Source organism: Metarhizium robertsii (assembly GCF_000187425.2).
Source record: "Metarhizium robertsii ARSEF 23 chromosome Unknown MAA_Scf_9, whole genome shotgun sequence".
NCBI classification, from domain to species: domain Eukaryota; kingdom Fungi; phylum Ascomycota; class Sordariomycetes; order Hypocreales; family Clavicipitaceae; genus Metarhizium; species Metarhizium robertsii.
The window spans coordinates 1,289,022-1,309,545 of record NW_011942237.1 but is presented as its reverse complement, the minus strand read 5'-3'; the positions used below and the strand labels follow the sequence as shown (position 1 = coordinate 1,309,545).

The following is a 20,524-nucleotide window of genomic DNA, read 5'->3' as shown; positions in this document are numbered from 1 at the left end:
TGGTAATTAGCTAGTTTTTTTTATTTTTTTTATTTAAAATTAATAAAAATAAATATTAATTATTTTAATATTTTTTAATTCTCTTAGAATTTTATAGCTAATTAAGAAAAAAAAACTTGCTTAATTACCAAGTATTAGTAACTTGCATCGTGGGTCCATCGACGCCTATCGGTCCTGTGAATACCCCTCATCCCAACTGTCAAATCGCCATCACATCACCCCCGCGCTGTAGAACCCAGCATAAGCATGGCAACTGCAACAGAAGCTGCCCCTCTCGATATGGAAGCCGAGGATTCGTTTGCGCTCCACGCCCGCAATGATGTGCCCAACCAAGAAGAGACCTCAGCGTACGAGCGCCCCAACACATTCAATGGCCAAGGTGCTGACGCCGGCCGCTAGATGTCAATCGTGCCGGAGAAAAAAGTCCAAATGTTCCAGAAACCAGCCGTGCTCACAATGTGTCAAGTCAGGCAAGTGACCAGTTGACTACCAAGTGTTGCTCGAGGGGACTGGGTTCTCATCCAAGTCTTAGGCGTAGATTGTGTGTACGAGGACAGGAGGCTTAAAGGCGGCATCAAAACCGGAGTCATTGAACGCTTGAACCAGAGAATAGGTACGCATTGGCAGGTCTGGCTGCTCAATACCTAGGTAGCCTCCGTGTCGTGGCCGTGCTAACGGTGCGTGACAGACACGATTGAAAACATGTTTCTTGGTCAAGGGATCCTACTTCAGCAACTATGGCAAGCCAGAGATGCTGCTGCACCGATCCTGCCCAGTTACACGGGCCGGGCAGCCGACTCATTTGTGACATACACGGAAAAGCTAAAAAGAAGTTTCTGCTCCATGGCGAACAATCTCGTCGTGTCGGGGGACGGCTCCGAGGAAGAAAGAGGAGCAGACCAACCGCCTAGCGCAATAGGATCCAAGCGAAAGCGGACGTCACACGATGTTTTTGTCCCCGTGGAAGGACCCCAGGAACGTGCCACGGCGGGTGCTGTTGACATGTGCCAGCAGATCCCTCCATCAAGGGAGCTGGAGACTATTCTGGACATGTACTTCAAGTACGTTCATCCGTGGGTGCCCGTGCTACATGCCGCAACTTTTCTTAGACGAGTGCGGGATCCCAATCGACCGGCTGGGGTGTCTCTACTTGTCCAGGCCATTGTTGCCGTCGCATCTCACTTTCTGCATAGTCCCGGCGACGCAGACTCAGAGGAGCAGCAGGAGCAGCAGCAAGAAGCGAGACAATATGCTTCGCTCTGCCGGCAGAATGTCATCACCTCAGCCATCGAGAGCAACACAAAAGAATCTATCCAGGCGCTGATCCTGGTGACATTTGATTCTGTACGTATACCAGGCGCGTGCCACAAACACACCGGAGCTCTAACTAAGCACCATGGCAGATGAAACGAGGCCTCAGCGCATCGCCATGGTCACTTGTCGCCATCATAAGCCGCAAGATTGACGCGCTGCAGCTCTATTCAGAGGAGCCCATGCGCAGGGAAGGATTCTCCGACTACTTTTCGAGACCTGCGCCCAATCTGGAGGCGGCCCATGCCTGGCTGGAGGTGGAGGAGCGCCGTCGGGTGTTTTGGGCCGCCTTCTTGATGGACCGTTTCTGCAGCATCACCTCGGGGTACAGATAGCGAATGCTTTGCCTTTGCCCGGCGTTGTTCCCCAGGCTAACACGGACACAGAGCCGCCCCAGGCATACCGAGCAAGAATATCCGGAGGCGGCTGCCCTGCGACGGCTACCGATGGGAGCAGGACCTGCGCGTTGAGACGTCCTTCTTCAAGACGCACGAACAAGGCGCCGACGAGACCGACGCCGAGGAACCCGAGCCCCCGTTTCCGCCGGCCTATGCCGACACGGAGCAGCCCAGTGGAATCGGCGGCCTTGCCTACACGATCGAAGCAAGCGAGTCGCTCTTCCTGGTGACAAAGTTTCACGCGCGCCACCCCGTGGAGCTGAACAAGTCTTCGCAGCTTTCCAGCTGGCTGAACAAGTTCCGGCATCTTGACTCGAGGCTTTTGCAGTAGGTTGGGACCGCGAACGAGCAGCTTCTAGCATCAGACGAGTTGTATTGCTGACGGGCCCGACGCGCAGATGGGAGTTGTGCCTGACGCATCGCTGGCGTGACGTGCGCGTCGTCGACGGCTACATTGACCCAAACCTGGCGCTCGCACACATGACGCACAATGCGGCCATTATCGTCCTGCACCGGCGACTCGCCTATCCGCCGGCGTCGTCGCGGGCTTGGCTTTCGGCGCTCGTGTCCGCGGCATCGCGAGAGGCCTGTGTCATGGCGGCCATCAAGATGAACAGGATTGCCAATCGCTACCTGGATGCCAGCGATGGAATCCCGCCGCACCAATTTGTCTTTTGTTTGTACATTGCCGGTGAACTATTCCTCAGTATGAGACAGCCCCGTGGTGGAATTAATATAAAGTTTTCAGCGCTAACATGACACCTGGGCACAAGGCCAAGCCGCTCACCAGTCCATCCCGCCGGCAGACGAGGTTGGCACAATCATGGCTGCGCTCGATGAAATCTCTCGCCGACTACACCGGGGCCGACACGATGCGCAGCAAGACACGCAAGATGAGAACCCGGCTGCTAAATTTGCACGCCGACTGGGAGAGCTCCGCAACGACGGCTCGAAGCAGCCATCCGCCGAGGCATGGCCGGCCAAGACCCCGATGCCGGCCGGCGGCAGCTTTTCAGATCTTCAGTTCATGTCGCCGTTTGGAGAAATGCCCACCATGCTGCCGCAATGCGCCATCTCTCCCTCCAGCGGCATGAGCTGGCTGGGGATGGCAGGGCTGGACGGCGGGGGCTCGCCCGAGTTCTTGGGCGACAACACGCTGGCGCGTACGCATTCGCTGCTGCCCAACGCGAGGATGGCGAGCAACCTGGCCAGGACCCCGGGGGGCGCGGCAGAGAGCCCAGACGGGTTCGACCTGATGGCGGAGCTGCGGAAACTTGAGCACCGGGCAAGAGAGCACGATCGGAGGCTGATCGAGGGGGACGCAACGCAACAGAAGAAGGCACATGATTCTTAGTTGGCTACCTATGGTACGCACTACGCAGTATATTATAATGACAGGACTATCAAGGCAGTATTTCTCAGTCACATTCAGTTTCACGTCAAAGCCCCGGCCCGTTGTACGCCCCCCTATTGGGCTTCTGCGTAAAAGACACGGGGTTGCCGAAAAAGTCGACGCCGCCACTATCCGGGATGACGGCGCCGTTCCCCAGGGCCGGCGACCCCCTGGGAAGCTTGTACCCCCCAACCGAGGCCAAGTCATTGCCGCCGCTGCCGGGATCTACAAACCCGGGGTCGGCCTCGATGCCATTGTCCGTGGGGCGCGGGACGCGGTAAAAGACGTTCCAGCGCCAGCGGATGCCGCTCCGCGCCGGCAGCAAGGCCTTGCCGTTGCCCACAAAGATGTTGTTGGTGAAGTAGGCGTTGTCCGCGACGGCAATGTCAAACCCCTTGTGCTCGTCGGGACAGTACATGACATTCTGGTAAAAGTACAGCGTGGGCCGCCTGCCGTTACTATACATGCGGCAGTCGTTTTCGAAAATGTTGTAGCGGACAATCTGGTCGGCGCCGCCGGGGGGCGCGTCGGGGGGCGCGCAGTCGTCGCAGTTCAAGAAGGCGCCGCCGGCGTTGGCGCGGCTGTAGTTGTACTCGACGGTGCAGTTGCCCGTGTTGCCCCAGTCGCAGTCAAAGGCCTCGCTGTCGACGTCGGACATGGTGCTCCCGTAGACGACGTTGTGGGATATGGTGGGATTGTGGTCGCCGAGCACCCACATGCCGGCAAAGTTGCCGCCCGTGAAGGGGTACGCCCCGGTGCCCAGGTCCGACGCGACGTTGTAGTCCATCAGCGGCGAGTCGCTGTACGAGATGATGATGCCGTCGCCGCCGCAGGCCCGGATCGTGTTGCGCGTGACGCGCGCCTTGTGCCCGAGGTTGTCTGCGGCCCCGACGCGGACTTTGATGCCGCCGCCGCCGCAGTCCGACACGGCATTGTGCTGGACGAGCACGCCGTCGTAGCGGCTGCCGGCGCCGGAGGTGTCGACGAGGATTCCGCACGATAGGATAAAGTCTTTCGAGTGCGTGCGCTTGTTCGTCTGCCCCGCGACGTGGTGGACGGTGTTGTGCTCGATTGTGATGCCCGTGTGCGCCTTGCCGTCGCTCGCCGTGACGTGGATCCCTTGACGGGCGGCGAGGCCTGACGCGGGATTTGTCACGGTGAGGTTGGAGATTTGCCAGTGGTCTTGGTTCGTCAGGGGGACGGCGGCGGCGGCCCCCGTTCCGTTGATGATGGGGTTAGGGTTGTTGTCCGCGGCGGCGGCGGCGGCTGCGTACTTGGTGATGCGAATGGCCGCGTCTGCCGTGCCGACCCCCTTGGGTGATAGTGTCCCGGTGCAGGTGGTGCCGGCCTTGAAGGCAATGACGTCTCCGGGCGCAAAGGTCGGCGAATTGACCTGTTGGAGGCTGTTCCATGGCCTGTGCTGGCTTCCTTCGCCCGCGTCGGGTCGGGAGCAGTCTACATAGTATTGCTTGGCCTGCGCCGACCCCAACGTGAGCAAGGTCAAGACTGCCGCGGCAGATGCGGCCCTGAGTGAAGTCGGTTGCATGGCTGGCTGGCTGGCAAAATATCATCGGATGACGACGAGCGAGCCGGCCTCGTTGATTCAAACGATGAGGTGATTCCACAAATATAGCTGTTTGTCACCGTCCCACAAGTTACAAAACTACGATGCCGGTACTTGCTTGACTCCATATCGTGGCATATGTAGTTTGGGGAAAGACACTGGGGAAGCGGACCTTCGGGCAGAACACCGACAACCCTCCGTCGCCGCATGGTCGTAATACGAGGCCATTTGAATCGGCGGCCCGCCGTCCGACCCATGCAGTCGCCAATTACGGTTGATGGTCTGGACTCTGGAGTCAATAGTCCGTCAAACGTTGCTTCGCATGTGCCCCGGCCCATGACCTGATGTCTGGTGTTCCCCGCGACGTATCACGACATTGCCACCAGCCATGTACTACATAGATTTTGGTGTCGGGTAACAACCCGCGCTACTTGATCCTACGAAAAAACAAAGAAAAGAAAAGAAAAGAAAACTACCGAGCTCATTAAGCAAAGCCAAGTTCCATTATTTGACACTAGTGGCTAATCTACTATATGTGGCCGGCACGAATCTCGTCAGCTCAGGCTCAGCCCAGACTCGGCCTTGTATTTGACGCATGGGCGGCGCGACCACCGCTCTTCAATCTCTGCTAGGGTCATTGCGTTTTTCTCATCGTGGATAGCAAAGACGCCTGTCATGATGACGATATCTTCCTTGGGCCAACTCGGTCCAGAGTGCTTGATCGTTGGCAGCAAAGTCCTGGTTGTCATTAAATTGGTGTTGGGGTCCGGCTTCAATACCTCACCCACGGATCGCAGAGATGGCGGAGACAAAGGAGCCAGGTTGACGATGCCGCTTGCTCCGGCCGACGACAGTACGAGAGACGAGTCTGGCGTCTCTAGTGCAACCTCGCCGTCCCGCAGGCCCAACGACATCAACGTTTGGCCAGCGTCCCCTTGGCGTTTTGGGATGATGCGCCGGTTCGCCTTCTGTCTGCCATCAATGGCAAAGCCGCCCTCGACGGCATCCAGCGAGAGGAGGGACGCATCGTTGCCGGCGCAGATGCGATGTACTCTGACGTGCCAGTCCGGCCACGCTGAGCACGGCGGAATCAGCGTCGTCTCGACTTTCACCGACCCGGTCGGCCACGGCTTCCAACGACTGACCAGCGCCGTGGTGTGTTGCGGCGGGCTGCCGCTTATAGAGATGGGAACCGAGACAAACTCGGTCTCACCCGTAGATACCCAGCGCACCGTCCACGTGTCGCCATTGTCTTTGCTCAGCGCCAACGTGTTGTCTGGCGCGATTTGCGCAACCAGCGGCCCGGTAGGCACACTGAAGCCAAAGGCGGAGGAATACGCAAACTTGGCATACTTTGCCTGCGTTGCCTTCATCGGCCAGACGCAAAACTGCCCCGACGACAGCAGAAAGTGATGCCGCCCCCTGCCGTGATTGCATACAATCTGCCTCGCCGGCCTGACTGGCACGACGTCCTTGTCCCCGGCGTCCTCGCGTCCTTGGTCACGGCTCAGGGGATGCGGCAGCTCCTCGGCCGACCAGAAGGCGTCGCCGCCGGGCAGAGCCACCACAATCAAGGACTTGAGCGCCCAGTACGGCGACTGGGGGGAGTTGTAATCCTCGCTCAGATACATGTTTGGATATAAGTAGCCAATGTTGAGGGTGCCGTCGGACCAGAATATACTCTCCGAGTGGGAAGCCCACCAACGCAGGTGCCGGAGGAGCATTCCCTTGACGGCCCCGTGCGAGGTATACTCGTCGTCGTCGTCGCAAAGCCCGCAGTAGGCAAACGCCGCGTAGAATCCTCCCATGGCGAACTTGTAACACAGAGATCGGCCAAACGGAATCGGTGCGCCTAGTAAGCCGGCTTAGTGTACGGTCTCTTGCATCTTCCATCGCGCACCGCCTCGTCTTACCGTCTTGGTCAAAATAGGCCCAGAACGTACGCGCGTACTGCCTCGCCCGCTGTCTAAACACGGAGCACCTCTCGGGATCCAAGTCGCCGGCAAACTTGGCGTACAGCAGCTGGCTGAACTGCATGGCAAAGCTCCCCGAGTAGTAGTCTGCGTGCCGACCACGCGCGGCGTCAACCCCCGTGCCCTCTTGTCTCGGATCCTCCGCCGCGGCCCGCCACACGCCGTCGGAAGCCCATCCGTCCGCCATGTAGAAGCTCTCAAGCGTCTCGAGATCCTGCTCAACGAGCGGCCACAGCAGCGCGTGCTCTACGCCACAGACCTTGATCAGCGCCAGGTTGGACAGAACGCGGAACCAGCGCCAGTTATTCTCGGGCATCACCTTGCCGTTCAACCCCTTGAGCCAGCGAACCAAGTTGCTCTTGTCGCTTGACGCCAGGGTCTCGTAGAAGGACGCCGGGGCCGCGAGCAGCGCAAACGAAATGATTTCCGCCTCGACCATTCGTTGATCCCAGTCCCCGATTGCGCCCCAGTGCTCTTTGTGAGACGGGTCGAGGCCGTTTCGAAGACCGGCGATCCATGGCTCCAAAAGGGGCTCTGGCCCGGCAGCGTCGGACAAGAGCGCGGTAACCACCCACAGTGGGCGGGCGTAGCCCTCCAGATCGGCGGCGTGCTCGTCAAAGTGAGCGCCCGATGTGATGGGCAGCCGTATTCGAGCCCGGCCGGGGGAAAAGTGTGGCAGCAGAGGTTGGAGAAGTGCTCTTGCGGCCGCTGATACGTTTTCCTTTGTATCGAGCGGGTTGTCGGAGAAGCCTGCTAGTGATGGCATTTTCGGTCATGAGAAAACAAGTCGACTTGTTTCTTGTCCCGTTCAAGATGGTATGATGTTGACGCGCAGTCAGCCTCGGCCGCATCAATGTCGTGGACGATACAATCAAATTCATCGACGTCCCCAAAAGTTATTATCCGACGGGACTTGAACATGACGGATTCTCTTACCCCTGCGCTCATCCCCGCATGTTTGCTCCTCTCCGCACCGGACTCCGGAGGGGTTACGGAGCCGGCCCCGGCCTTTGGGGAATACGACTCTCCTCCGCAAAGTGTGGGGTGTGAATATATCTGGAAATGAATCGAGACTGCTTTCGAGACAACCGTGTGATCAGCATGCAGGAATAGTTTGATTTGGTAAATAACAGCAGTGTCCCGCTGGGTAAGGAGCCGCAGAACCTCCCTTTATTGCAATAGTAGTTGTGCATCCGCCCTTTGTATCGACGTCTCCCAACTTTCGTAATGACCACCACAACATACACACGGCCTCTTTAAAACAAGAGTGAGACCAAAACCATGGTATACCAAACTACAACAACGGTCGAAAACACCGTCAATGACTCCCCTCTCCACGGGGATACAGGGACTCGGAATGGGCGCTTGTCCCAGCTATACGCCAGTAATGGAGTCCTCAAAATTTGGAAAACGGCGATCGAGCATCTCGAGCGAGAGGCGAGTAACAACTCCTCCTCAAGCCGTATTGACTCGGGCAAAAAAACTCACCAAATGATCTCTAGAACCCTCCTCAATCGTTCCCAGAGACTGTTCCGCAGACCGGCCCCGCCACCGGCAAGTATCAGTACCGAGACGCCGACTTTTGGACCTGCGGCTTCTTCCCAGGAAGTCTGTATTGCCTGCTAGAGCGCTCGGTCAAGTATCCGCAGCGGTTTCTCACAGACGGCACGCTCGACGGCAAGGGCTCCCAACACGGCGAGTCGCTACGCCAAGAGCTCCCGGGCGTCTGCCGAGCGTGGTCGGAGCCGTTGCACGAAATGGCCAACCGCACAGACACCCACGACATGGGCTTCATCATCGAGCCCGCTCTCAGACGAGACTTTGAGTTAACGGGCGACGAGCGCAGCCTGGCGTCGATTGTGCGCGCTGCAAAGAGCCTGGCGAGCCGGTATAGCGAGACGACGAGGGCGATCCGCAGCTGGGACACGTTTGTCAACAACCGGCACCAGTTCACGGACAAGGACAAGGACTTTTTGGTCATTATCGACAGCATGTGCAGTAGGTCGTCCTCCGAGGAATACTGATTCGCTCCGTGATTTGGTGTTCGAGGACTGACGGCTTTTGGCAGACTTGGACATCCTCTACTATGCGGGCCATCACAGTCGTGACCAGCGCCTCATTGACATTGCCACCACGCACGCGCACACTGTTTGCAAAACCCACCTGAGGCGGGAAGACTCGTCGTCGGGGTCCAAGTACGGCGAGCTATCAACTTGCCATGTGGCGAATATGTGCCCTGCCACGGGCCAGGTTGTGCGGCGGTTCACGGCACAGGGCTACTCTGATACTTCGACCTGGGCGCGCGGGCAGTCGTGGGCGGTGTTGGGATTTGCACAAACATACATGTGGACCAAGGACGTCGTCTTCCTCCACACGGCCTGCGGCTTGGCCGAGCACTTCATGTCGCGAATGGAGTCGTCGCCGCCGTGTGTCGAGGCAAGCGGTAAGGTGGGCAGATACGTGCCGCTCTGGGACTTTGACGCCCCCGTTGACGAGAAGCATGTAGTCCGGGACAGCGCAGCCGGCGTGATTGCGGCCAACGGGATGCTCGTGATTTCCGGTGCGCTTGCGTCCCTGGGACACTTTGTGGACGCCCAGAGATTTCTTGAATCGTCGCTGGCGATTGTGGAGGACACCCTGGCGTTGTGCTATGCGACCGACGGGCTGGAGCTGGTCGTTGAGCAAAGAGAAGACGGGTCTGCGAGGGTTGTGGCCCGGAGTCTGGAGCAAGAGGCCGAGCCGTTTGACGCCCTGCTTCGATGCGCAACGGCCAACTACAATCGAGACTGGACGGACAAGTACTATAACCATGGGCTTGTGTACGGAGACTACTACCTGCTGGAGTATGGCAATAGACTGCTTCAGCTCGGGTACATGTAGAAAATGGGAGACATAGACTTTCTATGGGAATGAATATAGTACTGTTTCCAAACGCACAACAGCACGGAGCGATTGCCTACATTGCTGTATTTCGGATGCCAATCACCAGACCATGTTGCTTGTGCATACAAATTCGTCCAACGCATCTTTGAGAAGCTGCCAGCATAAACACAGAACACGAGGTTGGAGTGAAAGCTCGCTTCGGCTGTAGCAGGCCCAATGGTGATGGAATGAAATTGCTCCCCCAAACCGGTTATGTTAACCGTTTTGGGACTTTCTTGCATGGGCGTTGAGCCGAGAGGCCGGCATCGTGGCAAGATTCCCCTCACCCCGACTTCTCCGCACAAACCCCGGGCCCGGGTCCAGATGACAATCTGGTGGAAGCCACTTGGGACAAAGCGTAGACAAAGGCATGACGGCCCTTTTGTCAAGTGGATCTCTAGAGCCAGCGTCGTGTCCGTGATTCACACCAGTTACCTGGGGTATAAAGAGTCGAGCAGGGCCCCGGAACCAGGCCGGGCGCCGCTCCGGAACCAAACATTGAAACAACGGGCTGGATTTCCCCGAGAAGAGGCTACATATGTACATGTACGGAGTATTGACAGACACCTGAGCGCCACCGGACCACCGGCCGTTCAACAGCTCGCTGGCCAACCTCACAAACGTCGCGAGATGCTTGGTGGCTTCCACCGCGCTGCTACACAACTTGGACAGTTACATGTGCAGTTATATACGCTTGACCAGCCACTGCAATGGATCGACGGTGATGCTGGCTATTCAAGCGTCTAGACTTGCCCCAAATACCACCTCTCCCATTAATTGTTCTTGAAGTTGGTCTGCCTCCCCCTGCTCGCAATGGCTCCTGATAGGGAGCCCGCCGCCAAGACTTCCGGCGATGTCGCCGCGGACAAGGGCAACGAGGCCGGAGAGGCCGTGCATGAAGAAGTCCTCCCTTCCGCAGAGGCCCTCGCCGAAGCCATGGCCCACGGGACGCCTTCACCGTGGAGCAAGTCTCTTCTCAAGCTGTACTGCTTCTGTGCAGTTGCCTTTCTTTGCTCCACCATGAACGGTATGTGAATGCTGGACTGTCTTGACACTTGGGACTTTTTGCGACTCTTGCTGACACTCTCACGCAAGGTTACGACGGCTCCATCTTTGGTTCCCTGCCCGCGCTGGAATCGTTTAGAAATCGGTTCGAGGTCGGCAAGACGGGCCCCAAGCTGGGCTACATCTCAGCCATGTACACAGTCGGCACGATTGCCTCGCTGCCCGTCACCGGCCCCGCGTGCGACGTCAAGGGCCGCCGCACGGGCATGTTCATCGGCAGCGCCATTGTGATTGCGAGCACCGTGCTGTCCGGGCTGGCCGCCGGCACGGCGCAGTTCGTCGCGGGCCGCTTCTTCCTCGGCTTCGGGGTCAGCATCGTCCGCTGCGCCAGCTCCATCTGGGTGGCCGAGATTGCGCCCCCGTCGAGCCGCGGCGTCCTGACGGCGTTTTACAACTGCACCTACGCCGTCGGGGCCGTCATGGCCGCCGGCGTCACCCGCGGCTCCGTCCGGTACCCCGGCGACGCGGCCTGGAGGATCCCCGTCTGGTGCCAGCTCGTCTGCCCGGCCATTGTGTGCGCCCTCGTCATGCTGTTCCCCGAGTCGCCGCGGTGGCTGTACGCGAACCGGCGAGAAGCGCAGGCCGTCGATTTTCTGGCCGAGTACCACGGAGAGGGGGACCCGAACCACCCTCTTGTGCGGCTGCAGGTCGACGAGTACCGCCGCGTCATTTCCCTCGACGGCTCGGACAAGAAGTGGTGGGACTATGGCGACCTCTACAGGACGCGCTCGGCGCGCTGGCGTGTCGTCAACGCCCTGATCCCCTCGGTCTGGGGGCAGTGTTCGGGAAACGCCATCGTCAGCTACTACCTGCCTGCGATGCTGGCCACCGCGGGCATGACGCGGCCGGACCAGATCCTCAACATCAACCTAGGGTATACCATCGTGTCCGCTGTGGCCTCGTACATTGGCGCCGGCCTCATTGAGAGAATGGGCCGGCGGCCAACCAGCATCTGGACCTCTGTCGCGTGCTCCCTCTGTTTTGCCGGCATCACGGGGGGCGCCGGGGCATATGCGACGACCAAGTCGGGCGCCGCGGCCGCGGCGGGCGTGGCCTTTATCTTCATCTTTGGCTGGTGTTACAACTTTGGCATGACGCCCCTGCAGGCGCTGTATCCCGTCGAGTGCCTGTCGTACGAGCAGCGCGGCAAGGGCCTGGCTTTTGTCTTTGCCTTTGTCCACTGCCTGGCGTTCGTCAACCAGTTTTGCTTTCCGATTGCGTTGCAGAGGATTGGCTGGTACACGTACATTATCTTTATTGGTTGGGACCTGATCCAAGCGGCCATCAGTTACCTCTTCTCCGTGGAGACCAAGGCCAGATCCCTGGAGGAAATGTCGGAGATTTTCGAGGCCAAGAACCCCGTCAAGGCCTCTCTTTCTTCTCCAAGGCGCGCCGAGAGCAGGGGCTAGCCCTGTTTCTGTCCCTGCTGGGTTTGTGGAAATTAAATTATTTAGCTGTCGCAGACGCTGTAAAAGACTTTTATAACGGAAAATTATTGCGCCACTAAACCGTGGTTCCCTTTGTAACATGCCGTTTGAATGCGCTTGGCCCATCCCAAATCCGTCAATGGGCAAGATCAACATACCACCGATCAGGGTTGGTTCTGTCAATCCAGTCAGGTCTCTCACTCACTGATATGACACTGGGTTGGTACATGCAAAGTTGGTCAAAAACGATGCCGCTCCATCCCCCAGGCCTCGTCAGGTTAATGACGTCGGCATCTGAAATCTAGACTTGTCCCATCGTCGAGTTACGGCCTTTTGCATGTTTCTCCAACCCTGTCACGACGGATGTGACCATTCCTAGCAGCAAGGGGTTGTTCGTCGCAGCTGCGACCGTCTATTGGCACAATTGCAAGTCGTCATGAACCTGAAGCCAGTTGGGATCCCGGGCTAACCAAGATGCGGCATCTGAGACTTTAGAAGGGTCGATCTGGAAACTGTGGTTGGAGTTTAGAGGCCGGAAGTCGATCTGCCATATATGGTATCCAGCTTACAAGTATGCACAATTTGGCTCTCTCTCTCTAGGCCCTGACAGGAAAAGCTGTAAACTCCAAGACCTGGTTCGCTACCCCAAGCCTTATTCGCTATCCACCTAGGGTTCTAAATTTTGCTAGCCATTCCATGGCCGTGTCGCGGTAATCTTGTGGCCCATATGGTTCAAACAAGTATGACAAGAGTCCCTGTTTCCTCGTATAGTTCAGTCCTAAATCTTGAAGTAGCACATCGAAGTAGGGAACGGCGTCGAATATGAATGATGGGGCCTTGTTACCCCAATCCACGGGATATCTCCATTTCCCGAACCGATTGACCAAAACTGTTTGGTATTGCAGTTCTTCCAGTGCCCCTGGCTCCAAGAGATTCTGTGTTGCATCGCGGCTCAACCTGCCTGACATGTAAGCTGCTATCCATAGACTCTGGATATGCGCCAATATGGGCGTGCTAAAGTTCATCACCATGCCGCAAAAGGCGACATCTCGATGGCGGAGAAACCGCGGGGACGGGGGTACTATGAATCGATGAAGCATAAATGGTGTCAAGTTGTCATTTCCCGTCGGTCTCCCGGCCTTTACAACCCCGGGCACATTCGAAAGCGGCACGAAATCCTTCAGACACTTGGGCTGGTCTTGCAAGCTCTGAAACTGTGATAAAATCTCCCGGTCGGCCCTGTCGAAAAAAGCTTCATTTCTCCCAAAGGCCTCTCCGTGTAGTCCGTCTTTTTGACTATGGGGAAGCCCCAGCTCTGCCTCAACTCCCTCAGGGAGGAACTTGATTGGGGGCACTTTCTTCCACCCAGTATGTACTAGGATCGAATCCGACTCAAAGCAAGTAGTATCAGAGAGATGGACCTTGCCTGGACTCAGACGCTCAATGTCGGCTATATGAATCTTGACCCGCCCGTTCCTAACAAGGTCGAAAAAGTCGGTGTCATAATTCAAGATGCTAAAACTTGCTCCCGCGAACATGGCATCGAGCTTGGGCTTCAGCTTTCTCGTCTCCGGGTGCGAGTCTAGCTGGCACCGGGCCAGCACGTCTGATGCCAGAATTTTCCAGAACAAGTTGGTGATGAATCTTCCAACTATGGTGCCGTGCAAGAGCCTCCTGACCCATGAATGCCCGCATTGCGAGCCCCAGATACAAGGGCTGAACCATGTGAGCAATCGTGTATCTGTTTCACATGTTAGCATCAAACTTGAGCGAGTTGCCATGCCTTTGAGGTGAACAAACTAGCCAAGAATTCAACCCTTTGCTTGAACGGGGTAACATAGGGCGGTGTCATCCAACATGGGCCGTGGCCATTTGCTGTTTGTGGTTTGGTCCTCCAAGATTAGCAACAGACTTTGCGCCAAAAGCACGAGACAGAGATGTGCGACCGGCATACCTCGAATGACCCAGTGCACTTCGGCTCCAGCTGCCGCGTAAGCATAGACAGCATCCCACGCGTACTTTGTCGACCCATACACCGTAGGACTCTGCGCCATCTTGACGGTATCTGCGTTGTGATGAAAATCGCGGCCGTGGAAAATTCGGCCCCCAAAACTCTCGTCGCCGACAAACCGTACTCGATTGGGCTCAGAAGTAAACCCGGACGCGACGATTAACCTCTGTGAAAACATGGCGAACGTCTCACCGTGACGTTGGAGGGTTAATACCCAGCCCCCTTTGGCTTCTTGATGCTCTGCCGAAATGACCTTTGTTTCGAGACAAATCAGCGGCACGAGGCCAAAATTCTCGGCATACGACTTGAGGTATTCGTGCACTGCTCGGGCAGGAATATGTTGACCTGGTTCGGCGCCAAACTTTCCACTCTCCATGGGGAAATCGGGATATTCGTACGTTCCAAACATGTTGTTGGTCTTTAGACCTGGATACAGCCTCTCCTCCGCCCATGTTCCGCCGATGGATGCCTGCGAATCGAACACGGCAACTGAGTGCTCCGGCTGGCTGCAGCGATACTGTTTGGCCGCAGCCAAGCCGTGGAATCCTATGTTTGCGAGGTTCGCTTCAGAACGATGACAACCCGCTATTTCTTTCCAAGTGACAATGACGTACCGGCTCCTATGATGACGCAGTCCTTTGAATCCATGTTTGCCATGGACATGTCGGGATTCCGGCGGGTTGTGTCCCGGCTGCAGACATTAATAGGCAGACGCGCTCATGGACCTGGTCGTCGGAGATGGTTGAAGATATAACAAGTCGGCACAAGATGACGATTTGCCGGCAAGGTCCTGGCAGGCAAATTGGACCCTGATGCAAATGACATGGAACAAGACCTGTCACTGGACATGTTGCCTACCGAGCCGCTGTCAAGGATGTACATGTGGGGGGATCATGCAGATATCAATGGCTCATACGCATCATGCGAGACATTTCCTGCCATGGTACAGTAAGCCACCGTTATAACGATCCTATATCTTAGTAATAGTCGCGCTATTACGATAATTCACGGTCATCTAAGGGTTTTCCCTGGTAAATTATTGATAGTCGCGGTTCACACAATATTAAAGGTATTAGGCTTAGTCACTATAATAGTTACACCTGTACGATAGTCACCAAATATTACTAGTTTTGGTCTCACAAAGGTTATCGTTGTAACGCTGGCTTACTGTAATCAATGGAGGGCATGTCCAGGGCATAGATTGGCAATCTGGCTTTCATGATTGTTCGCATTTCCGGTTTTGGCGGACGCACATCATATTAGCCGGGCGACGGGGTGAAGTCTGGTGGACGATGGATGTGGAAGGGACTCGATATATCACGAAATTAGCAAGTTGAAGAACCGGGCTGCAGGCATCTCGACTGGCTCCTGGATAGGAGGTAATCTAGACCCTTGCAAGCTGGCACAAGAGTACTCCGTAACCATCTTCACAGACGTGGTTAGTTACATGATGGCAAGACTTGTGTGCAACCACCCAGTGCCCAGATCTGGCCATGGGCAACCCGTGCCGTCGTCACCCGAGTCAGTAATACCGCTTCGCTCCGCCAGGCCCATAAAGTGCGAGATCCTGCCCAAGCAAGGCGCCTGTTTTGGCAAAACTCATTCCACTTTTCGAATCCTCGCCCCCCGCCCTGAGCAGAAGCAGTCCCCCTTGCAGCACGGCTCCTTGACGAAATTCACAGTCAAGGCTCCCGCGGACACATCGTTGCCAGGGTGAGTGGCCACGGAGCCACAACGTTTGCATCCGCGGTCGAGGAGCTTCTGGACAAGAGCCTCGGCTTGCCTGCCGGTTCCGGACGTGTTCTGGAAAAAGGCACAGAAGCTGCCGTCTTTGCCTTGCGAACATGCAATTGGCCCTGTTGCTCGGTTAGCAGACGCCTGGTGCCGAGCCTCTTGGCGAGCGCCTGCGCGCAGGTGGATGGGATCAGATGAGATTTCTCCCGTACGTACTTTGTGCCTCGAATATCCCGTCTCCGCCTCCCTGGGCGACCAATGTGTGAACTTGGGCCTGGATCGTTTCCACAGACGCACCGGGGTCAGAGGCGCATGCGGAACTGCCCCGGCAGTTGATGGCTGCAGATGCGGTGCCGATGAAACCGAGGTAGACGGCCAACATGCTGGTGAAAAATTGATACGCGTCTTGTGTAGTATTACCGTGGTTGACAGGTCATGTAAGAGGGCGAATGTGCATGGCATAACGAACAGTAATATGTGACGGCGCCCGACTAGATATAAACACGGCGAGTCCCAAATGTGTTCAAATATGACTAGTTCACTAATGACGGCAATTCTTAGACTGCCATTTTTTAATTTGACTCTACCCGTTGGCAACTAAGTGGACTAGACCACTTCGTCGCTGACAGGTAGATCGCGTCCATGACCATGGTGCCTGACGTTGACATTTATTCCACCAACCAAGCCTTGGCACCCGACACGTTGATTCTAGCGCACAGCCAGGTCGATGAGATGGATTGGGCGGAACCAGTCTGGAGCAGCAACATGGAATGACGACTGGTTGCAACAACCCAGCAATGGGGCTTGTCTTGCCATTGGGAGCGTTAGTGCTTAGTGTTGTTGCATTGCCACCCATTTGAAAAGTCATGTCTGGAGCAGTGGTTTGAGTGAGAGCAGAGATTTGGATCTACATGTCCTTGACTCAACAAAAGACATCAATTGATGAGATGTGGACATGGCGCACCAGACTGCTCGAGTGGACCATGTGCTGCCTCTCACAGGCACCACGACCACCGCCTCAGCGTCAATGTACAGATGACTGCAACGAGCCTTGATATCGATTACAGTTATTATTGCCTATATAGCCATCTCATGGTCCGAATTATCCTACGCGCAGCAATACAAGTATTTCATTACCAACATTCAGCATCGACTCCACACGGGCTTCACCTAAGCCTCTTGAAGTTTTTTCTCTGCTTCATGAACCTCCACAACCGATGACTTCTTGTTTCTGCGATCCAGCCACGATAGCCCGACAGTCCAAAAGATGAGCGCAATAGAGCAGGCAATCATTGCCCACATGCCTCGCTGGATGACAAAGGTTAGCAGCCATGGTCAATCATGTATATGTAGGCGCACGTCTCCGACTTACAATAAACCATGGGGCCATTGATGCTCCGTAGAATAAGATGCTCCACCATGCGTTGACGGCATTGTTGCCAAGGTTCATGCCGGCGAGAACAACACTGCGAAAGGTGGCCTGCTCATATCTCATGGCGTCGTTGCACCAGGCGAAGAAGGTGGCTTGGCAGGCATAGACTGCATGGTTGTTTAGTGTCTCGTTCTGCGTAGACGGTATAGGACAGACGGCATCAGCTTACCTGAACCTGCCCAGTAGTAGGCTGCCATTGTAACGGTCGTAGAGTGCGGATTCTCGGGGTCCCGCGACGACACCAAGATCATGATGGAGGTGGCGATACTGGTCGCGCCGATAAAGTATCCAACAAGATAGCGTTTTCCGCCGAGGAAATCGGTCAGCGCAGCCCAAAACAAGGTTGACACGATGCCGACGGCGGGGACGCCGGTAGGATAGTTGTTCTTTTGAGGAATAGTATACTTGTTGACGGGGTGGTTTTGCAGGAAGAGAGCCAGGAGGGAGTTGGTGCTGAAGCTTTCCAGCTCACCGGCAAGACACCACAGGCCGACGAAGCCCCACCAGTACCACGATGACACGACCTTTTTGAGGAACTTGAGGGTGATGGGGGATTGTTCGGGAATTTCTGGGACCCTGGAGATGGCGAGCTTCTTCTCCTCCTCGGTCAGGTAAAAGGCCGTGGTTGTCTGGGGCGTGTCGGGGAAGAAGATGACGCCGTAGATGGCCACGGGCACAGTGAGCAAGCCGTCTATGATGAAGAGCCATCGCCATCCGGCAAGTCCAAGACGGCCGTTGAGGCTCTTGTAGATGCCGGACTGGATGAAACCGCCAATGAGTGTGCCGGCCAATCCGGACGAAGTAAATATGCCACTGCGCTTGCCGAGCTCGCGCTCGGTATACCATGCGCCGAGGATATAGTGCGTGCCCACAAAGGTTGAGGCCTCGCAGATGCCCTGGAAAAATCGTATGGCCATGATGGACTGCGGGTTGTGAACCGACGCAGTGACCATGGTCAGGCCCCCCCAGAGAATCATCATGGCAGGGAACCAGAAGCGAGGTTTGACATAGTGAAGGGACAGGTTGGACGGCACTTGACCAATAACATAGCTGCGAAATGTGTCAGTCAATTTGAAGGCGGGAGACGGGACATGGAGAATATCGCCGGGGCAGATGGCGTCTTCGTACCCAACGGTGAAGCAGGTATTGATTTCATTAAGCTGGTTGCCCACAAAGCCAAGATCATCCTTCATGCCCGATACGTAGGCGTTGGCAAGATTGCTGCGGTCGAGCTAAGAGATGGTAAAGGAATTTGTCAACCATTTGGTGCCGAAGCAATCACCAACCCCCACGGGCCGTCGCCACTCACGTAGTTGACCAAGTAGCTGAGACAGCAAAAGGTGAGGATGAAGAAGTCAATCTTTTGGATGAGCTTCCGTTCTCCGGGCTGATATTGTACATGGAAGTACTCGCGAAGTCGTGATGACGCCATGACGGCCAATCGTGTGTGGTACCACCAGACTGGACTGGCTGGTGCTTGGAGGGGCCCTGGTACAGGAGACGCACGTGGCAACAGAGAACCAAGAGTCGATATGGATCAATGCCGCAGCAGAAATGTCGCGATTCAAGACATGTCTAGATGCTGCTTAAAGTAGGTGGAGAACCCCGGATTGTCGTGGTGGATGCGGCGACGAAGGAGTTTTTATCCTCGCCGGCGCGTGCAATGGGGGAGGATGGATGCAAAGACTTTGCGGCCGAGAATGGCGGTTTGGAATGCCATGGTGCTGCGTAGACTGGAGGCTGGCAGAGTTGACATGGAGGATCAGGGCCCAGTTGGCATGGCACCCCGCGCAGCATCAATTTGATCCAACTTCAGGCGGCACTTGAGGCGCTGGAGCGCTGCACATGGCCAGATAGGTGGCAGCTGGTTCCAGGTGCCCATTGACTCAGTGGGGCTGCTGCTAAGCATGGCGCTGGGTCCCGCTTTTGTTGGCTGGCTGGACCCAAGAAGACTAAATTTTTAATCTCGACACCAGTTCGTGCTGCAGAACTTGACGTAAAAGGACAGACACTCAACTCCAGACTCCAGCTTTTTGCATCGTCAACCCAGGACCCGGTCGTCTCCCGATGAAGCCATCTTGGCATGAGGGGAAAGCCTTCGAGGCTGGGGTACAAATTTGATCGCATGCCTAGTTGGGATATAATGGCGTTCCCCAGAGCCGCCACGCAAGGCCAACGCCCTCGAGTGCTTGCTACTTTATCGCCAGGTCCATCTACTACTCGACGCCTCATCGTTGGCCGTTGCCGCCATACCGTCGCTTCGACAATGAACCGAGAGTTATCACGGTCAGTCATATCGTAACTAGCTCCGGAGGGGGTGATAAGGTCTAGTGTGCCGAATGTCGGATCGCCACAAACGGCTCGAAAAAAAGGGTTTGGTCTTTGTCTGGGATGGTGGCACCTCCGACGCGGCCCTGGTCCGGAGAGTCTGGGGTAACATTAGGGAAAACGTGGCGATGAACCAGGGGAAGGTGCTTAGCTCAACGTCCGGAATTGCAGCTCTCGCCGTTGGCAGAAGCAACTTGAAACAGCAGACGATTGACAGCAGAGACATGTGGTATCCATTGCTCGGGCTGACGACTTTGCTGCTGCCATTGACGTGAGCAATCACACGCATGGGAATGTCTAGCCCGTCCAACGTCGGTGCAGGCACCAGTTCATATGGCCCCAGGGGACGGTGCTGTAACATGAGCAATCACACAACATTGAAGGCTCATGCCTATCCATTGACCCAGACTGTCGCTTTGCTCCCATTCCCTCGCGCGGATAATGCAGCCAGGCGCCAAGCCAAACCAACTGTGGCGCACCGGTCAAGCTTTGCGCGTCACCCCAGACTTGACGAGATGAGGACGGATGCCTGGCAAATCATGGCCATCCAACAGGCCCAACAAGCGCACGAGAGCCCAAGCCCTCTATGGAGCACCCCCGTATTCATCCTACGGCTCTATCTAGTATCCTCCATGTCTCCTTCCTTCCTGGTCCACCCGTCCTCCCTGCCTCCCACGTCCTCCCTCCTCTTCTCCGTCCGCCTCTGATTCTGTCTGCCCCGGCAATATTTAACCGGTCCCGCGGTCGCTCTTTCCTCCCCTAAATATTGCGCAAATGGCCTCTTTCCTTTTCCAGTAACGAACCTATTCTCCTCCATCTCTCTGTCGCCTCGCGACATTTTTCACCTCTCGCCGCAGCGCCCTTTGCCTGACCGCCAGCGCCCGCATTGCCGCCTAGGATGAGACCAAACTAGAACATGGATATTCTGGTCCCCTCGTCAGCCTGAACCTCCCCCTCCGCGCACCA

At 56.3% G+C, this 20,524-nt stretch overlaps 10 protein-coding genes across 10 annotated transcripts; 5 read left to right on the top strand and 5 right to left on the bottom strand.

Annotated features, from left to right (window-relative positions):
* Positions 1–246: 246 nt before the first annotated feature.
* Positions 247–399, top strand: MAA_11553 (uncharacterized protein; the record flags this gene model as incomplete). The annotated part of the gene is made up of 1 exon (XM_011413548.1): positions 247–399. One exon carries the CDS (start codon positions 247–249, stop codon positions 397–399), a length of 153 nt encoding a protein of 50 aa, XP_011411850.1.
* Positions 400–702: 303 nt separating this feature from the next.
* MAA_09605 (uncharacterized protein) lies at positions 703–3,063 on the top strand (the record flags this gene model as incomplete). The annotated part of the gene is made up of 5 exons (XM_007827603.1): positions 703–1,344; positions 1,404–1,636; positions 1,698–2,036; positions 2,108–2,415; positions 2,483–3,063. The coding sequence occupies 5 exons, from the start codon at positions 703–705 to the stop codon at positions 3,061–3,063; spliced, it is 2,103 nt and encodes a 700-aa protein (XP_007825794.1).
* An 85-nt stretch (positions 3,064–3,148) lies between these two features.
* Positions 3,149–4,648, bottom strand: MAA_09604 (Ig domain protein group 2 domain protein; the record flags this gene model as incomplete). The annotated part of the gene is made up of 1 exon (XM_007827602.1): positions 3,149–4,648. The coding sequence occupies one exon, from the start codon at positions 4,646–4,648 to the stop codon at positions 3,149–3,151; it is 1,500 nt and encodes a 499-aa protein (XP_007825793.1).
* A 572-nt stretch (positions 4,649–5,220) lies between these two features.
* On the bottom strand, positions 5,221–7,405 carry MAA_09603 (uncharacterized protein; the record flags this gene model as incomplete). Its single annotated transcript, XM_007827601.1, has 2 exons — positions 5,221–6,518; positions 6,580–7,405. 2 exons carry the CDS (start codon positions 7,403–7,405, stop codon positions 5,221–5,223), a joined length of 2,124 nt encoding a protein of 707 aa, XP_007825792.1.
* A 621-nt stretch (positions 7,406–8,026) lies between these two features.
* On the top strand, positions 8,027–9,519 carry MAA_09602 (Six-hairpin glycosidase; the record flags this gene model as incomplete). Its single annotated transcript, XM_007827600.1, has 3 exons — positions 8,027–8,080; positions 8,142–8,637; positions 8,708–9,519. 3 exons carry the CDS (start codon positions 8,027–8,029, stop codon positions 9,517–9,519), a joined length of 1,362 nt encoding a protein of 453 aa, XP_007825791.1.
* An 855-nt stretch (positions 9,520–10,374) lies between these two features.
* On the top strand, positions 10,375–12,035 carry MAA_09601 (General substrate transporter; the record flags this gene model as incomplete). Its single annotated transcript, XM_007827599.1, has 2 exons — positions 10,375–10,588; positions 10,657–12,035. 2 exons carry the CDS (start codon positions 10,375–10,377, stop codon positions 12,033–12,035), a joined length of 1,593 nt encoding a protein of 530 aa, XP_007825790.1.
* Positions 12,036–12,712: 677 nt separating this feature from the next.
* MAA_09600 (flavin-binding monooxygenase-like protein) lies at positions 12,713–14,727 on the bottom strand (the record flags this gene model as incomplete). The annotated part of the gene is made up of 3 exons (XM_007827598.1): positions 12,713–13,794; positions 14,008–14,610; positions 14,679–14,727. 3 exons carry the CDS (start codon positions 14,725–14,727, stop codon positions 12,713–12,715), a joined length of 1,734 nt encoding a protein of 577 aa, XP_007825789.1.
* Positions 14,728–15,663: 936 nt separating this feature from the next.
* MAA_09599 (Killer toxin, Kp4) lies at positions 15,664–16,180 on the bottom strand (the record flags this gene model as incomplete). The annotated part of the gene is made up of 2 exons (XM_007827597.1): positions 15,664–15,920; positions 16,015–16,180. 2 exons carry the CDS (start codon positions 16,178–16,180, stop codon positions 15,664–15,666), a joined length of 423 nt encoding a protein of 140 aa, XP_007825788.1.
* A 788-nt stretch (positions 16,181–16,968) lies between these two features.
* MAA_09598 (major facilitator superfamily transporter) lies at positions 16,969–18,662 on the bottom strand (the record flags this gene model as incomplete). Its single annotated transcript, XM_007827596.1, has 4 exons — positions 16,969–17,106; positions 17,171–17,337; positions 17,400–18,462; positions 18,540–18,662. 4 exons carry the CDS (start codon positions 18,660–18,662, stop codon positions 16,969–16,971), a joined length of 1,491 nt encoding a protein of 496 aa, XP_007825787.1.
* Positions 18,663–20,097: 1,435 nt separating this feature from the next.
* MAA_11552 (uncharacterized protein) lies at positions 20,098–20,265 on the top strand (the record flags this gene model as incomplete). The annotated part of the gene is made up of 1 exon (XM_011413547.1): positions 20,098–20,265. One exon carries the CDS (start codon positions 20,098–20,100, stop codon positions 20,263–20,265), a length of 168 nt encoding a protein of 55 aa, XP_011411849.1.
* Positions 20,266–20,524: the final 259 nt, after the last annotated feature.